Source organism: Malus sylvestris, chromosome 10, assembly GCF_916048215.2.
Source record: "Malus sylvestris chromosome 10, drMalSylv7.2, whole genome shotgun sequence".
Taxonomy (NCBI): domain Eukaryota; kingdom Viridiplantae; phylum Streptophyta; class Magnoliopsida; order Rosales; family Rosaceae; genus Malus; species Malus sylvestris.
The window spans coordinates 6,306,713-6,326,103 of NC_062269.1; the positions used below are offsets into that span (position 1 = coordinate 6,306,713).

At 35.8% G+C, this 19,391-nt stretch overlaps 1 protein-coding gene across 1 annotated transcript; it reads left to right on the forward strand.

Moving 5' to 3' along the window:
- The first annotated feature begins 499 nt into the window (after positions 1-499).
- LOC126585704 (metacaspase-1-like) lies at positions 500-18,670 on the forward strand. Its single transcript, XM_050250190.1, is given in 7 exon segments — positions 500-1,192; positions 1,195-1,386; positions 1,873-2,209; positions 2,612-2,717; positions 2,972-3,020; positions 18,346-18,552; positions 18,555-18,670. Coding segments are annotated over 7 exon segments (1,527 nt in total). The 5' UTR covers positions 500-672.
- Positions 18,671-19,391: the final 721 nt, after the last annotated feature.

A 19,391-nucleotide genomic window follows, 5' to 3' on the forward strand; every position in this document is an offset into this window, starting at 1 on the left:
CCATCGGCGAATATGTTGAGTGCTATACAAAGATCGGTTTTTACGAGGTGTTATTTTGGTTGTGCTATCCACACCTATTTGTTTTTAGTTCAAACGATCCAACTGCTAAAAATTGAGAGATCTGCGTAGGAAGTAACACACATCCCTAAATATAAAGTTTAAATTAAAGTAAATCAAATCCCATGATAGGGGCTCTTGTCTATACCATGTTTAAATCAGCCATTCGTAGGACATCTAGTTCTTCCTTTTATTACATGACTCAGAATAAGCATAAGATGCATGGCCATGCATATGCTGCTAAGTAATTGGACAGATTAATGAATTCACACTTTACCTTTAAATTAATATGTATGAATTTTCTAGATAAATGGTGGATTGCATTGGTGGTTACGTTTTATCGTTGTTATTGGTTTAACAATTAATTATTGAAAATCCCAGATGATATAAAAGCTATCCCTTTCCACCTAGCTCGTTGTATCATGCTTACCTATGTAGCTAAGCTTCTATATATAGATATTGCTTGACTGGCTTTGTAGCCTAGCTTTGAGATATATATTATACATGAAGCCGAAAAAAAATGATCTATGTTAGACATGGATGATCATGACTAAAAGAAAAAACAATCGCTTGCCCTAACTGCAAAGAACTGACGCTGGGTGGTACACAGCACCAATGCTTTGCCCTAACTGTAAGGAACTGACGCTGGTTGGCACACAGCATCAATGCGTCCGCAGTAATGTAATCATTTACAGTTGTGCTTCAGAAACACAAGGAGAAACTATTAGTCGTGTTCGTGGAGATCACGAAGGTGAGCATCATAGCCTGGAGAGAGGGCTTAGCAGGCGTTACCAAACCAAGGAATCACCATCAAGTAATTCTTCTAGTACTGGTAGTTCAAGTGTTAATAGTTTCAAGCCATCTTACATAAAAAACAAAGGATCTTGCCATAAATGCAAGCAATGGGTTCAACTGCCCCTGTATGGCACACAGCAACGATGCCTCTGCGGTTATGTAATGACTTACGGTGCTGCTGCAGAAACACAAGGAGAAACTAGTAGTTATGTTCGTGGAGATCACAAAGGCGAGTATCATAGCCTCCAAACCAAGGAATCATCACGAAACAATTCTTCTAGTACTAGTAGTTCAGGTCGTAATAGTTTCAAGCAATTTTATACAGGGACAGGGATGCCGATGTGTTTCCCTCCTCCCGCTTGGAGGAGCCAGTGCCCAGTGGATCACGACCAAACAGGCGTGCACTTCTTTGCGGTTTGACATACAAGCACCTTAAATACAATCTCAAAGGCATTCATAATGATGTGATGAACATGGAAGACTTGTTGATCAAAACCTTGGGTTTTCCTGCCAACTGCATACGCATACTTTCGGGTAATTATTAATTAATTAGCTACTCAAGTTAATTATTTATCGATCGTAATCCTATAAGCCTTTGCTGATTACATGTATAATTTTTCGTCAATTAGAAAACATTGGTATCCAAGATTATGCAAAGAGGTTAAAAGAGAAGCCAATAATAAAAGATGAAATGAGATAGAAAAGGGGGGAAAAGATAAAAGAAGTGGTTATTTGTGATGACCCTGCGTTGGCATTAAATCCCACATCGTTTGGGTGAGGAAAGGTGATGAACTTCATCTTATCTCTCATAACGAGATCTTTCGGGAATGGAGGCCTACGAACAAAACCGTGCGGGCCAGACTCAAAGCGGACAATATCTTGCTGGAGAGAGCGTTTTTGATATTATTTGTGCTTCATAATATAGTATTTTTATACTATCAAACCATTCAATGAATGCAGAAGATATTTGTGCTTTTTTAAGATAATATGTTTACGTTTTCAAATCATCAATGAATGCAGAAGATGATCCGCTTGACCTAGAGCGGATTCCCACAAAGAAAAACATAGAGAATTCCTTGAAATGGCTTGTGGAGGACTGCCAGCGGGGAGACTCGTTGGTGTTCTACTTCTCAGGGCATGGCTTACGACAGTCTGATTTCAAAGACGATGAGCTTGATGGTTTCGACGAGACCATTTGCCCTGTTGATTTTATGAAAGAAGGAATTGTCCTTGACAATGATATTAATGAAACCATTGTTCGGCCACTCAAGGAGGGTGTTACACTCCTCGCTATCGTTGATGCTTCTAACATTAATGGAACGATTCTTGATCTGGAGTACGTGTACAACCATAAACTGTGAGTTACATATACAAGAAGTACTTTCAATCTTTAAATTCGAATTTATACGATTACAAGTACGAGATCATTTACTCTATTCTTAACGTACCAAATGTAGATGCCTCGCACACGACCATTGCCGGATAGCTAATCTCGCCTAATCTTTCTCCATTTCACTTAAAAAAATTACTTTCAATCTGTGACTTCATACTTGTACGATTACAAGAGTAATACCACAACATGTATTATAAATGTGATTCAAGTTTTACAATTCAGAAAGCATGGGCATCGAATCCGTATTCTAGAGATTAATACTGTCCGTATACCACAGCGGCATGCAATGTGATCTCACCATAACTCTAGAAGGTTTCTCCTTTATAATTAACTGTGACATACGTTTTCTTTTTACTTGTTTTGCAGGAATGCTTGGAAAGAAAATATTCCTCCATCTGGTGTTAGAAAAAGTACGAATGGTGGGTTAGCGATTTCTCTCAGTACTTGCGAAGATAATACTACAGTAAGTGATGCTTCTATTCAATGTGATCAAAGTATGTTTAAGGAACATATAAAAGCCAACTTCTGAATGTTTTCAAGTTGAATCGAGACGAAAGTTAGTCATGAAAGAAACCTATCCGTTCTTGTCCCCATAAGTTGATAGGATTCAAAGGCGTAAATTTTCTGCAGTAAGTCCTCATCCGTTCAACTCCCTTTCATTGTACTTATGCAGGAATTTTTCCCCTTTTTCTCTTTCTTCTGATATACAATAGTATTAATCAACAGATGAAGGCTTTTACTGGAAGAGCAATGCAAGGTGCTATGACATACATTCTCACTCATCATAACTATGGCAGATTCAGCCATAAAAACACAGAAAAGCTTAAAGTATGAAGCTATGGAAATCGCAGAGAGAGAGAGAGAGAGAGAGATAGAAACTTGCAAAAGAAGCTGATGTATTATCCAAACAAAATCATCAACAATTACATTAGTATTAAGCTCTATTTATAGTAGCTGTCAAAGCTTCTAACAGCTGTCAAAGTTAATGACTAAGGAATCTAACAAATCTAACTACCTTAGCTGATGTGTACAAAACATGAAATGACTCAAATACCCCACCATTTATTTCCTCTGTTAATACTCCCCTCAATCTTAGCTGGGATATCCTAGTCTGAGATTGGAACAATGATGAACAAACAAAGGACTATGTGACCCTTTTGTTAACATATCTGCAACCTGTACCTCAGTGGGAATATACTGAACCTGTAGATCACCTTTTTGCACTCGTTCACGAACAAAATGAAAATCTGTATCTAAATGTTTAATCCTAGTATGAAATACTGGATTAGAACACAACGATAAGGTAGAAAGATTATGACAAAGTATCAAAGGTACTGAAGGAAGAAAAACATGAACATCTTTAAGAACTAATCGTATCCAAGCCACATTCGCTGCTGCATTAGATAAGGCTTTATATTCAACCTCAGTGGAACTTCGAGAGACACTTCCTTGTTTCTTAGATTGCCAGGAAACATGATTTGAGCCCAGAAAAACAATGTAACCAGTGGTAGACCTCCTTGTATTTATATTCACTGCCCAATCAGCATCATTATAAGCAAGTAAATCCATTTCTCCTTGAGCATAGTAAGTTAAGCCACATTGTATCGTACCCTTCAAATATCTGAGGATTCTTTTAATCAAACAGAAATGAGCTTTAGTTGGTGTTGTCATAAATTGGCAAGCATAGTTGACAGCATATGCAATATCAGGCCTTGTAAAGGTGAGATATTGCAATGCACCAACTAAAATTCTGTAAATTGTTGGATCAGACCGTGGTTCCCCTTCGTCTTTAAGCAATTGAGTATGAGGTTTACTTGGAGTTGAACAAGGTCTGCAATTCACCATTCTTGCCTTATTGAGAAGGTCAGTCACATACTTTGACTAATTAATGAAGATATCTCCATTTTCTCTGTAAGTGATTTAAAGTCCCAAAAAATAGGTAAGCTTTCCCATGTCCTTCATATTAAAAACACTACCCAAATCATTAACTACTTGTTGAATAAGTTGAGATGAAGAACCTGTGATGATAATATCATCAACATATAGTAACAAGATGACCACATCAGTCCCAAACACTTTCACAAACAAACTAGGATCTAAATGAGATGACTGAAAGTTTAAGGAAGGTAAATAACTTGTAAACTTGGCATTCCAAGCCCATGGAGCCTGTTTAAGGCTATATAATGACTTGAGAAGCTTACACACATGATTAGGATACCTAGAATCTTGAAAACCTTGAGGTTGTTTCATAAAAACTTCTTCTTGTAACTCTCCATGAAGGAAAACATTCTTTACATCCAATTGCCTCAATTCCCATATGTTCATAGCAACAATAACAAAACCAACCCTACTGTTGTGTGTCTTACCACTGGACTAAGAGTCTCTTCATAGTCCAATCCTTGTTCTTGACTATATCCTTGTGCAACTAAACGTGCCTTATATCTTGATACTTTGCCATCTTGATCCTTCTTTATCTTGTACACCCATTTGCTCCCTATCACATTTCTGTTAACTGGAGGTGGTACTAACTCCCAAGTACCTTGTTTCTGTAAAGCCTCAAACTCTTCTTTCATAGCATTGCTCCAGTCCTAAAAAATAACAGCTTGCTTATAATGAGAAGGTTCTAATGAATCATGAATGTTGAGAACAACAGTGAATCCACAGAACATCACATCATCATCATGAGTACTAGAAAACACCTGATTATCTGATGCATAAGCATAATAACTAGAATAGTCTTTCTTTTGCAAAACTCCACTTTTTAATCATGTAACCATATTATGCCCAGAAGAAGTATGTATAACAGGAGATAGAGCCTCAAAATTAAAGATATTGTCATAAGTAGCAAGCATAGGTGATAAAGAAGATACATGCTCAAAAGAAATATTGTCAGCTAAAGATTGTGAACATACCTGATTTTGGTCTAGGGCATGGACATGCAACACTTGAGAGGAAGAATGAGATTGATGTAGAGTAGTAGCTTGTGTATCTTGTAATGGTTCTTGTGCTTGACTTGGAGACAAACTTGAAGGCTAAGATGAAATAAAATGCATATCCATAGATTGACTATTTTCACCAATTACTTCTCTAGTTTGTTCAGATGAACCATGCAACACAACAGATACCATTCTTGGTAACTCTTTCTGTGATGATATAACATGCAAAGAAACATTAACAGAAGAAGATGGCGACTTTTTAAAAGGAAACACACTTTCATTATGGATTACATGTCTTGATAACAGTAGCCTTTCTGTATTCCTATTATAACACAACAATCCCTTGTAACCAACCGAATAGCCCAAAAAAACACACATTCATCACTTCTAGCTTGTAACTTATTGGCATTATAAGGTCTTAAGTAGGGATAGACGGCAGTACCAAAGACCTTCAAGGAAACCAGAGATGGAGATTGTCCAAACAACTTAAGATAAGGAGAAATCATATCTAGGTTTTGGCAAGGCATTCTATTTATTAAAAAACACAGCATGACTACAAGCTTGGAACCAAAACTTTTGAGGTAATCCTGCAGTGCTCAATAATGTCACGATAATCTCAATTATATGCTTATTTTTCCTTTTCGCCAACCCATTATGTTGAGGGGTATATAGACAAGATACAAGATGGAAAATCCATTTGTGTCCAAAAATTGTTTAAAGACTCTACTCATGTATTCTCTTCTTCCATTAGATTGTAGAGTCTTAATATTGAATTTGAAATGATTCACAACAAATGCATGAAACTTAACAAACACAGTATAGACATCAGATTTATTAACAAGAGGGAAAATCCAAGTGAACCTTGTGCATTCATCTACAAAGATTACATAATATCTGTAACCTTCAAGAGATACAGTGGGTGAGGGTCCCCATACATCAGTATGCACTTTCTCAAAAGGAACACTGGACTTATTACATTTAGAAGGAAATGGTTGTCTAGTCATCTTACCCCTAATACAAGCTAAACATAAATGTGGACTTTTATCTAAAGAGACAGATATTTGAGATTCTTACAACATTTTCAACTGAACCTCATTTGTAGGATGTCCAAGTCTGTGATGCCAGATAAAAGTCTTCACAAGTTGTCCCAAAAGAGCTTGAGGTGTTTTATTTAATAGTTGAGAATAGTTGAAAAAATGCTGCTGAGGAATGTAATACAAGCCGCCACTACTACTCATTCCTCTTAGTAGAATTTTCTTTGTTGCCTTATCCTGCACCCAGAGGCCAAATTCATCAAGTATAACATAGCAATGATTATCTTTGCATAAGCGATACATAGATAATAAACTAGCTGCTAATTGAGGAACATGTAAAACCATCTGAAGAGTTAAGGGTTTGGAAGAAGTTAAAAGAGAACCCAAACCAATATTGGCAACAGGTAGACCTTCTCCATTGCCCACTGTGATCCTTTCATTGCCTTCAAAAGGTGTGACAAGTGTCAAATTATCCAGATCAGCTGTCATATGATGTGTAGCCTCTGTGTCTAGCACCCAATTTGGTTGTGAAGAAGAAGCAAAGTTTTGCTGAGCTTGTGCAGTAAGAGCAGTTAGAGAAGAAAATGGTTAAGCCCTTTGATATGCATAATTTCCTTGGTGGTAACAGTTGAGAGCAGAGTGACCTTTCATTCCACAAATTTGACATTCTAGAACTGAAGGGGCTGAGCTTGAGTTGGCATCATACCTTAAGTAACAATTCTGCCAATTCAAACCTCCTTTAGAACTATCAGAAAAACCATTGTTGTTTGAACCTCCAGAGAAACCATTTGAATTGCCAGAGAATCTGCCATTATTATTCCCATTGTATCTGGACATATTGTTAAGCCTTCCATTGTTGCCTCCATTATTCTGATATCCTTTATTGTTCTGAAAATTCCTATTCCCTTGTTGATGAAACTGAGGTAGAGATGTTGGAAATGTGCCCTAAAGCCAATCATGTGATGATACTTTACGGACATTTCACATGTTAAACTAATCTAGTTTTACATATAAAGGGCATAAATTATTGTTTGAGCCGTCTCATATAAATGTTATATGCTTAAACGATAAAGTCCAAGGAATATGTGATTGGGAGAATGTAATCTAATGAAGTTAGATTCATGAGACCATTCTTTCGTAGACACATCCTAAATGTTCCTGATCATAGGATTGCCAATTGGACGTTGACAGTCCGTTAAGATCAGTACGTACTATGTCTTCTCTCAGGGAGAGTGATTAGTCTCGAGTCATTGGTGTGTGTGACATCAAGACAAGTACGTAGGTGCTCAATAGAGAATGAGTTCACTGAACGTGATCAACGAAGAGTTCTTATATTCCATGTCACATGAGAACTCATGGTTGGGATAATGCAAAGTAGTCCTTTGACCTGAGGCATCACAGTTGTCTTGTGGTTAAGTCCTTGATCTTTGATTATGTCAAAGTCACCCCCTCGGGGTGTCCACGGCATCGTTGGGGTTAAGCCACTTAGCTATGGAGACAAGTGAATGCGCAACAAGGGATCTCTAACCTTCAAACAGTTGAGGGAGAATACTCTATGATATGATTTGAAATCTCTGGCCAGAGTATGAATGAGATTAGGGAATGCGTTCCAAATCACATTCAAGGAAATCATATAAGCACACGAATCACATTGGATAGTAGACATGAATAAATAAACTATCATACCAAACAATGTGGACAAGAGTATTACATTAGAGAAGGACCGTATTGCATTTGTAATCCCAAACTGAATAGGTTCTCTATCCTCTTCTGATTAGCTTGGGTAACCATGATATGCTGCTAGGTGTCACTCATGGTTTGTGGAAGCCCTAAACGTGTGTAATCACTAAAGGGAGAATTGAAAATAGTTTCAATTCACAATCGATGTAAAATGGTTTTAATCGCCCACTACCTCGCTAAAAGGAACCTAATGGATCGCACACCATAAAAGGTGGAGATTGAAGATTAAACGGAAATGAGTAAGAATGATTAAATGGTTTAATCATTTATTTATGGCAAGGATTAATTAATATGTTAATTAATCAAACGAATAAGTTCGTTAAAGACTTCGGGATAGTTTTGGACCTTAAGGCCCAATGGGCTTCGAACGTCAAGCCCATTAACTTAAGTTGTATGACAATTTAATGAATGAAGATTCATTAAAGCCCAAAAGCCCAAAATCCCCTAAATGGCAAGCCATAGTGTGATGAATTAGGGTTTTGGTTATTTAGGTCACTTAAAGAAGTGACTATATAAATGACTTTATAACAAAATATTCATTAAGTGATTAAGGGTTTATTTTGGGGGAAAATTGGTGAGAATAGTCTCTCCATTTTCTCTCTAAAGAAGCTAACACCTTGGAGGGTACATCTAGCAATCCTACTACTCCAAGGTCACTCATTTTCTTCTACAATCAAACCTTGGTGAAGAGACTTAGAGGTTCCCTATTTTGGGAACTTGGAGAAACCTATTCTTCCATCCAAATCCATGGATCTAAGAAGCAAGGAATGAAGGCCCCTATCTCTTTGGGTGATTAGCCTTTGCTTATGCAAAGAGGAATCTACAAAGGTATTAATTTCAACTCACTTTGTTTTGAGTTGATTATTGGTTCACCAATCTACTAGGCTTTGAATTTCATGGTAATGTTTTGTTTTTGAGTACATGCAAGCATGATTCCGCCTTTAATTGTTAATTGCATGCCATATGATGTTGCTCAAATGAACATGTTTTTCAAAATAAATCCTTCAAGTGGTATCAGAGCCTAGGTCTAGTAGTTGGTGAATCCTTTTGGGTTTTGTAGTTCATAAGTTTGTGATTTAAAAGTTGTAATTGTTACAAGCTTTATTCTTGCTTCTTTGAAAGTAAATTTTGTTGGAAAATTTGCTATCTCAAATGTTGTAGATGTTGTTCATATGAGCATGAATATTGGAGCTAAAATTTGGTGCCATGCTTTTGGGAAAATTCGGCCAAATCCAAAGGGTGGAATTTTGGGTTCTTGTTTGACTTGTTAAAAGTGTTTTAATGTGTTCTTTGGAATCCCTAAGTACCCTAGTTTGGTTAGATGTTATTTCCCTTAAGTAAGAATGGTTTTGGAATGTTTTTGGGTGAAAAAAGGTTCATGGAAAAATTTGGGTTTTTCATGGATGTTCTTCATTGTTCTTGATGTTCTTGCCAAGAACAAAAAGGTTTGGTGTTTTGATTCAAAGTTTTGATTTGTTTCATAAAGTTTATGATATATGTTTTTCAAATGATTTATCATGTATTTAAAGTGTTAAATATTTGTATAAATGATGATGGAAACATCAATCATCAAAACATATATTATTTTTATGAAAGTATTTAAAGTGTTAAATATTTGTATAAATGATGAAAGAAATATCAATCATCAAAACATATATTATTTTTATGAAAGGTGAAAGCACTACTTGATTGTTTTTGACAAAACTAATAAATCAAAACATCCACCACTCCTTTTTATCCCTAAAAACCGGCCACCCTAATAAAATAGGGTATTTTTGGGGCTTTTATGCAATTACATAAAGTTTTGATACTTTTGTGTATTTGTACTTTGACCCGAAAGTTTACGTTTTGACGTTAAGGCCTAAAAACGCTAAAGGACAAATTGTTTTGCTCCTTTAATGAAGTTTTGAATTTATTTAAATTTTGGGTTCTAGTTGTATTTACATGAAGTAGTGACTTTTGTGTTTTTACAAAGTGACCCCAAAAGTTTATGTTTTCGCAATATGGCCCAAAAAGTTGTGGTTATTGCATGATGGCCCAAATAGGATGAGAACAAAATTGTTTTGTCTCTTTAAATGAGAATTGGATTTTCATTTTGTTTAGCTCCACTTAAATCAATTTTATGGATACAAAAACCAAATGAAAATGTTGCATTCAATTAATTAGTTAAAGCGTTAATTAATTAAAGGATGATTATGAACCTAAGCCTAATATAATTGAGCTATGTGAAAGGCGTTTCAAATTTGTTTGAACCATGGGAATGTGTAGATTAGATTTTGGTTGTAATTTGATTTGATCAAATGTTGTAAAAGGGCATAAGTCCTTCTTTACTTTAAGGTAATTTGTTTTATGCAAATGTTGTAATGAGCATAAGCTCATCCTTTACTTTGAAGTATTTCTTTCTTGCTTTATATGATATGCATGAAAATGAAGTAATTGGGTCCAACGCCCCTAAGACAACACGCCTTAATGTGATTAAACGCGTAACTAAAATCAATCTCCATCCCTAGACCGAGATTCAACACAAGGCTCGTGTTGAATCTAAACAAAGGTTCATAGTCATCCTAAGGCCCTAAGGCAACTATGTAGTCCATCAAATGAATGCAAACCTTATGTTAGTAGTAACATATACTCTTGCTTTAAAAACCGTTTTAAAAGCATAGTGGGAGTATTATGTACAACTAAAACAATCATATGGACCAATAGTTGTAATAGGACCAAAATTGTTTTAATAGAGATTAAAATGTATATTGATTTGTGATGAGACCTAAAACCCTCAACCAAACCAATATTAAGTTGATAAGCGGAGAGTGCTTAGAACACTCTTTCGTGGCCTTCCACCGTGGTAGGCTCCGATTGTTTGTGACTCGTACACCGGCTTCACCCTATAATGGGGGAGTACAAAGTGCGTGCTTACACTCAGGAGGAGTTCTATATACATACATGATGAAGTGAGGTAGGCAACGAGTTTAGCCAACATGATATAATTTTGAGGCTATGCTTGAACACCTACACGAACTAGGCATGGTGGGAATGACTTAACTAAGTACAATGACGCCAACATGATATAATTCTGAGGCATCATTTTCTAGAGGCCAAACTAGATGGGTACTTGCAAGAGGTTGTTGCAAATGAGTAAGCGTACTCTCTCATTATTATTAACGCTAGCCAACATGATATAATTCTGAGGTGGGCTTGGTAGTAGTGAGTCTCCCATAACCTACTAAGAGTTTCATCCAAAACTCTCGAATTCCAATGAGGGATATGGAATTTGCCAAAAATAGTGGGTGATGCTATTTGATTTAAAGACCCGAATCAAATGGCTTAAAATCAATCAATTTATATACGTTATGTATTTGTTTACCAATATATTTGCAAACGCTATCCAACACTTGACAAATAAAAGCCGAACGTTTAGTTTACGGACTTGGTACTACAAAACCATAGATTGTCTTTAATGGCTTGTAAATGTACCTAAGTAGTCTCATCCTCACAATCTTCCTATTGATAATGTATCATTAGAAGAATATGTTAGAAAAGGTCTATCATAGAGAGGACAACACTTTTAATGTCATAATTCTTCAATTACAAATTGTTGTATGAAGAAATAAGAGTTGCTTTGAACAACCCTTAGTCAATACAAACACTTAGTGCTTATTTCTTTGTTAATTGAACAAAGAACTTGAGAAGTAAGCACAAGGGCATGGACACTTTATGTGCCATGATTCTTCACTTACAAATTGTTGTATGAAGAAATGAGAGTTGCCTTGTACAACTCTTGAAAGTTTGTAATTATGTTTAGAACATAATGGTTGGTTGACAAAAATAGTCCATTAACATGGACTTATGATGATTTTGAATCATTGAGTGTTGAAGTGTTAAACCACTTAACGAGACGGAAACTAGGCAAGGACTTCACCTTTGTTTCCCTATCCTAATGGTTCACTAAGTTTATGGTAAACTATGTAGTGAACAATAACCACATACTCTCCAAATTGTTTGATGTGTATAACACAATTGAAAAAGGTTTCAAGAGAGATAGTGGGAGTTTAGGGACCATGACTAATGTAGTCAAAGGTGAAAGTCAAATAAAGAAGATAAATAACTCCAAGGGAACAAACTTTCTTTATGAAATGATGGACATTGGAAGGGGTATTTGCAAGAAATGTCTTGCAAGTGTCAAGAACACACCTTTCGAAGGTGTTGTAAATTGTTCTTGAATAGTTCAAAACAGTTGGTTCTTCTACTTGAATGTATGATTCCGTATTAGTAACTATGTTTTACAAATCGTTGTAAAAGTGTGACTAATAAGAAGTAGAAGATATATGAGAGAAGAAAAGGTGCTTCACATACGGAACGTGAATAAGATATAGATCTCTGCGAAAGCAGATAGTACTTACTTCCTCATATGAACTACCAAAGAAATTGGATTATAGTAATCTAATTGATTGTCTCTATAGTAGAGATGATATGGTAGTGTTAACTGTTTAGAATATAATGATGCTTAAAACCCAAAAGGTTGCAAGGTAGTGACTAATCCCAACTAAATTGTGATACCTCTAAAAACATAAGTTACGAGTTGGTGAAACAAGGATGCTTTGGATCGTTAGATCCGGATCCAATACCTTCTTGTTAAAATTGTATAGAGGCGAAATGTTCGAATCTTTATTCTTTTGGAAAGAAGAAAGAATCACAAAGTTGTTGAGGTTAATTCACTTAGATGTTAGTGGCACTTGTCCACAACATAATACTACTCATGTTATATGACATTCACCGAAGATCACTCTCGGTTGGACTATAGTTTATTTTGAATAAACACAAGTCCGAATACTTTGCAAAAGGTTTCAAAGAATTCAAGAAATGTAAATAGATGAGTAAGATATCCAAAGTATTTACCTCCTTAGATTTGATCCAAGGAAAGGTAACACTTTAGATGAGTTTCCTTGAAAGATATCAAGGAAAATAGCATCATAAGATAATGTATTTCTCCATTAGGAGAAGAACGAACTCAAATAAGATTTAGTTCGTTAGATGTTATCTATTACCCATATATAGGATATATACTTCTAAAACAATATGATTGTCAATTAGAAGATCTTCCAAAATTTTCATAACTCCATAAGATGTAGTTGGAAAAGAAAGACAAATCTTAAGCATGTTAAAGATTTGGGGTTGTGTGCTAACTAGCAATATTTGTTTGATAACAATCTTGTAGGATATCCTTAAAATAACTTTTGGATATCGCTTCTATAAACCAACTAACAAAGGTTGTTTTGTTAGGTAGTTCATTGTAATCCTACAATGTGATTTGCCTAAGATGCAAATGAACGAGAGATAGAACTCAAAGAATGGGTTCTTTGAGAGACAAGAAAGTAATCAACAAATATAACAACCTAGTTCCTATACCACAAGCTCCAAGGTAGTCGATAAGAATGAAAATCCTTATGACTACATTGAGTGCATATACGATATATACTCAAGAAAATGGTAAAGTACCATTTGACTCGAAATAATGAAACCTTCAAGCTAATTGGTAGCTTAAGGTGACTACAATCAAAGAGAATGGTTGACTTTGAAGAAACCATCTTTGAGATAGTCTTGGTTTCAATTAATTCGAAGATTGCTAGCTACAACTAAATGGTGATTCAATGTTTTGACATAATATGGGTTTCCGAAACCATTATTAAGATAGTCTTGATAATATATGTCTAAAACTATAAATCACAAGACATGTAAGTTGTAGAGATCCATCCATCATGGATCTTAGCAAGTTAGTGGGAGCTATTTGCATTTTATGAGAAAAGGATCAAATCGTTTGATTTCTCATAAAGATGTAAATGAATCTTTTGTTTACTAGTTTTACAAAAGATTAGTGGGAGTTAATCATGTTCCTAAAATTTAAGTATATATATGATATATTAATTTTGGAAATGAAAAGAAAGCTTCTTCGTTAAAGTTATGACTTTAAGCATTCTATAAACGATAGAATGTATATGGGAGATATAGTCTATATACATGGGATGGAAATCTATAATGATATATTTCATGATATAATTGGATTATATCAATCCCTAATAATAGACAATGGATGCTAGGAAGTTTCTCATATGATGATAAACTTCAATAAGAAGGACGATTCTAGTGAGACTAGCAAGTTGCCCTTCTCAAAGGGAACGTACCCTTTGACTCCCAAAGAAATAATGCGTAAATTGAATCCTTTATGCATACGCAGAAAGGTGATTTATGTATTTCATATTGTATGAAAAACATTGATATGAGTTGTACCTAGAACGGTACAAGATGATATCAGTGCAAGCCCAGGATCAGAACCATGGCAACTGTCAAGTGAGTCCTTAAGTATTTGAGAAATACTAAAGGATAAATTCCTCAAAGATCGAGGAAGAATCAAAGTGACGTAATGGAAGCGTAAATGTATTAGATTATGAATCTAATCCATCATTGGATGTTTCTTCATTATGAATGAAGAGATAAACAGATATCTCTTTATTATGACTAAAGAGATATTTGGATGGAAACATTAAAGTATGACTTTAGTGTGTTCCATTATGAATGCAAGATATATTGCCATATAGAAGTTTACAACAATGTTGTTTGGATGGGAAAGTTCATTTATGAAATCTCTATTCGGTTCCAACCAGAAAGTGTATGACACTAATGGGGCGATAGCTTAAGCCTGGGAATCAAGGTCTCATCAAGATCCGAACTCAAATGAGAGACTGAACCACATGATTGAGAATCATGTATAATGGTGACGTCGTTATTCTCAAGGTTGCTTCTATGGATAACACATATAGATGTCCACTGTCTAGGCCTACTATTCAGCCATTTATGAAATGACTACAGAAGAGGTATCATCAAGATGACCAAGCTGATTGGCTCTAGTGCAAGTGGGAGATTGTTGGAAATGTGCCCTAAAGCCAATCATGTGATGATACTTTACGGACATTTCACATGTTAAACTAATCTAGTTTTACATATAAAGGGCATAAATTATTGTTTGAGCCGTCTCATATAAATGTTATATGCTTAAACGATAAAGTCCAAGGAATATGTGATTGGGAGAATGTAATCTAATGAAGTTAGATTCATGAGACCATTCTTTCGTAGACACATCCTAAATGTTCCTGATCATAGGATTGCCAATTGGACGTTGACAGTCCGTTAAGATCAGTACGTACTATGTCTTCTCTCAGGGAGAGTGATTAGTCTCGAGTCATTGGTGTGTGTGACATCAAGACAAGTACGTAGGTGCTCAATAGAGAATGAGTTCACTGAACGTGATCAACGAAGAGTTCTTATATTCCATGTCACATGAGAACTCATGGTTGGGATAATGCAAAGTAGTCCTTTGACCTGAGGCATCACAGTTGTCTTGTGGTTAAGTCCTTGATCTTTGATTATGTCAAAGTCACCCCCTCGGGGTGTCCACGGCATCGTTGGGGTTAAGCCACTTAGCTATGGAGACAAGTGAATGCGCAACAAGGGATCTCTAACCTTCAAACAGTTGAGGGAGAATACTCTATGATATGATTTGAAATCTCTGGCCAGAGTATGAATGAGATTAGGGAATGCGTTCCAAATCACATTCAAGGAAATCATATAAGCACACGAATCACATTGGATAGTAGACATGAATAAATAAACTATCATACCAAACAATGTGGACAAGAGTATTACATTAGAGAAGGACCGTATTGCATTTGTAATCCCAAACTGAATAGGTTCTCTATCCTCTTCTGATTAGCTTGGGTAACCATGATATGCTGCTAGGTGTCACTCATGGTTTGTGGAAGCCCTAAACGTGTGTAATCACTAAAGGGAGAATTGAAAATAGTTTCAATTCACAATCGATGTAAAATGGTTTTAATCGCCCACTACCTCGCTAAAAGGAACCTAATGGATCGCACACCATAAAAGGTGGAGATTGAAGATTAAACGGAAATGAGTAAGAATGATTAAATGGTTTAATCATTTATTTATGGCAAGGATTAATTAATATGTTAATTAATCAAACGAATAAGTTCGTTAAAGACTTCGGGATAGTTTTGGACCTTAAGGCCCAATGGGCTTCGAACGTCAAGCCCATTAACTTAAGTTGTATGACAATTTAATGAATGAAGATTCATTAAAGCCCAAAAGCCCAAAATCCCCTAAATGGCAAGCCATAGTGTGATGAATTAGGGTTTTGGTTATTTAGGTCACTTAAAGAAGTGACTATATAAATGACTTTATAACAAAATATTCATTAAGTGATTAAGGGTTTATTTTGGGGGAAAATTGGTGAGAATAGTCTCTCCATTTTCTCTCTAAAGAAGCTAACACCTTGGAGGGTACATCTAGCAATCCTACTACTCCAAGGTCACTCATTTTCTTCTACAATCAAACCTTGGTGAAGAGACTTAGAGGTTCCCTATTTTGGGAACTTGGAGAAACCTATTCTTCCATCCAAATCCATGGATCTAAGAAGCAAGGAATGAAGGCCCCTATCTCTTTGGGTGATTAGCCTTTGCTTATGCAAAGAGGAATCTACAAAGGTATTAATTTCAACTCACTTTGTTTTGAGTTGATTATTGGTTCACCAATCTACTAGGCTTTGAATTTCATGGTAATGTTTTGTTTTTGAGTACATGCAAGCATGATTCCGCCTTTAATTGTTAATTGCATGCCATATGATGTTGCTCAAATGAACATGTTTTTCAAAATAAATCCTTCAAGAGAAGCCTAAGAAACAATGCCGCCAGTTGGTCTGTGAGCATTACTTTTAGAAGAATTATGAGCTTTAGTGACAAAACCATAGGCACCAGAGAAATACTGAGAAACTCTTTGATCGTGTGAGGAATGAGCATTAGAGGATTCCCCTTGACAATACATGGTTGACATGGGAAAATTCAAAGTAGACTGTGAATTTTCAACTGTTCTCTCAGCTGCCAACAATTGTGCTCAAAATTCTTTCAAAGAAATAGGAGTTTCACGAGCCACAATCACAATAGGAATCATATTAAACTTAGTTGGTAAACCAGCAAGAGAAGCAACAATAATGTCATTCTCAGACACTACTTCACCTGCTACCATAAGTTGATCTTTAAGAGCTTTAAGCCTCAACATATATTTTTCAACACTATCAGATCTTTTCTTGATAGTCAACAATTTAGTTTTGAGATGATTCACCCTTGCTATTAAAACTGTAGAATATTTGTCCTGCAAATTCATCCAAGCTTCATATACAGTTTTACATCCTACAACATATTCCACTGCCTCGTCACCTAACGTAGCAAGAAGAAGACTAACAAGAGCTCTGTCTCGTTTAATCCATTCCTTGTATGCTGCTGTAATCTCAGTAGTGATACCATTATCTTCAGTGAACACAAACTTCAGTGGACACACCAATGTGCCATCAAAGTGATCAAACAAATCATATCCCTCAAGTACTGATCGAAATTGAAATGACCACTTGACAAAATGATCATCTTGCAGCCGAATGGTTAACATACCAAGCAAACTTTCTACTTTTAACGTATTCATAACTAAACTTCTTGCAATTGTATCAACAAAGATCTTTCACAAGATTGCAAAACAATCAAGCAAATTGTACAACAAGATTCTATGAAAAAAAAACAACGAAGAGCTTTGTGCTAAATCAATTCGCAGAGTATCAACCAGTAAAGAGCATCGTGCTCAATTCAATCAGCAATTCACTAATAAGACAGAATCAATTCACAATAGGCTTCATGCCCAAACAGTAAGGAGCTTCGTGCTCAAAATAATCATCAATTCATCAATCAGAAAGATTCAATTCACAATAGGCTTCGTGCCCTAACATTTCTCACAGTAACAAATCGCAGATCCATAGCCACAACATGAAATTGAACACAAACTCCAGAAAATATTCACCAGAAAAGTACAAGAATCAAGCAATAGAACCTGATTCTTCAACGACAGACCGAAACCAACACCGCTCTGCCGAAAGCAAAAACCACCGCCTCACAAATCCTTGGCAAAAAAAAAACCCTCAAACTCCAAAGCTTGATGAGCTCGCCAGGATCCTCTTCACAGATTCACCAAATCTAAGCTCTTGATACCATCATAACTATGGCAGATTCAGCCATAAAAGCACAGAAAAGCTTAAAGTATGAAGCTATGGAAATCGCAGAGAAAGAGAGAAATAGAAACTTGCAAAAGAAGCTGATGTATTATCCAAGCAAAATCATCAACAATTACATTAGTATCCAACTCTATTTATAGTAGTTGTCAAAGCTTCTAACAGCTGTCAAAGTTAATGACTAAGGAATCTAACAAATCTAACTACCTTAGTTGATGTGTACAAAACATGAAATGACTCAAATACCCCACCATATATTTCCTCTGTTAATTACTCAAACTGTTAAGAACAACCTTGACATAACATATGGGGTTCTGCTTGACTCGATGCTAAATCATTTCAAAAAGATTAACCGTGAAAGATGGAGTAACCCGAGATTCTTGAGGACTCCACTTCGACACAAAACCATACAGCTTTGCTTTCACTTCTTGCAACATGTTAAATCAAATGGGGTTCGATCTTCACTTATTTTTTTCTTCAATATATATGTACCATATGTGACATGCATGTTAAGTACAAAGCTCATCCAGCTCATGTTAAAGTTGATACACAAAACAGTTACAGCCAGGCTCCAAACCACGAGTGCACAATGTAGTAACACTAGTTTTGTTTTGTTGAGAGTATTCTATGTGGAAGGATGAATGTTTAGCATAAGTTCTTAAAAGATTTTGGTCTTCTCCCCACATTGCCAATTGAATTGAGTGCTCAAGTTCACACACACTATAAAACTAAGAAATTGTCATAGATTGCTAAATTTTACTTAACGTGGTTGTGTGCAAGAACCTATGTTGTCATCTTTTGAAAAGTTTGATGTTAACTTGAAGAAATTTTTGTAATGACATTTTCTGTTGGAGTTTTGACACACCTCGACCCGGAATGTCCACTAAGACTTCGAATCGAGGTATGATGGCCGACACCAGGAAGGTAACGAAGCCATAAAGTGCAGTTATATGGAAAATATGAATAATTTAAACCTAAGAGTGCCTAAAATATCAGAGTACGCTAGTGAGCGAGTATGCACCCACTTCACATTTTTCGTCAGAGCATAAGTAAAGTACAGTAGTGTGGGTAAAGATCATACCCTTAGAAGTAGCCACTTATACTAGATTTTCCATGAATCCTGGTCGATACTAACTTTCAGTAGCTAAAACATGGAGGGGCGCAAAACAGAAAATGTGAGTGGGCAAAAACAAAGCTTTTAAAAGAAAAAAAAAACCATTTATCTTTCCAAAAGTAATAACCCCTTACAGTAAAACCTATATAATTTCCCAGAAAATAATACTACATACATATATAAGAATTATGCTCGAGAGGAG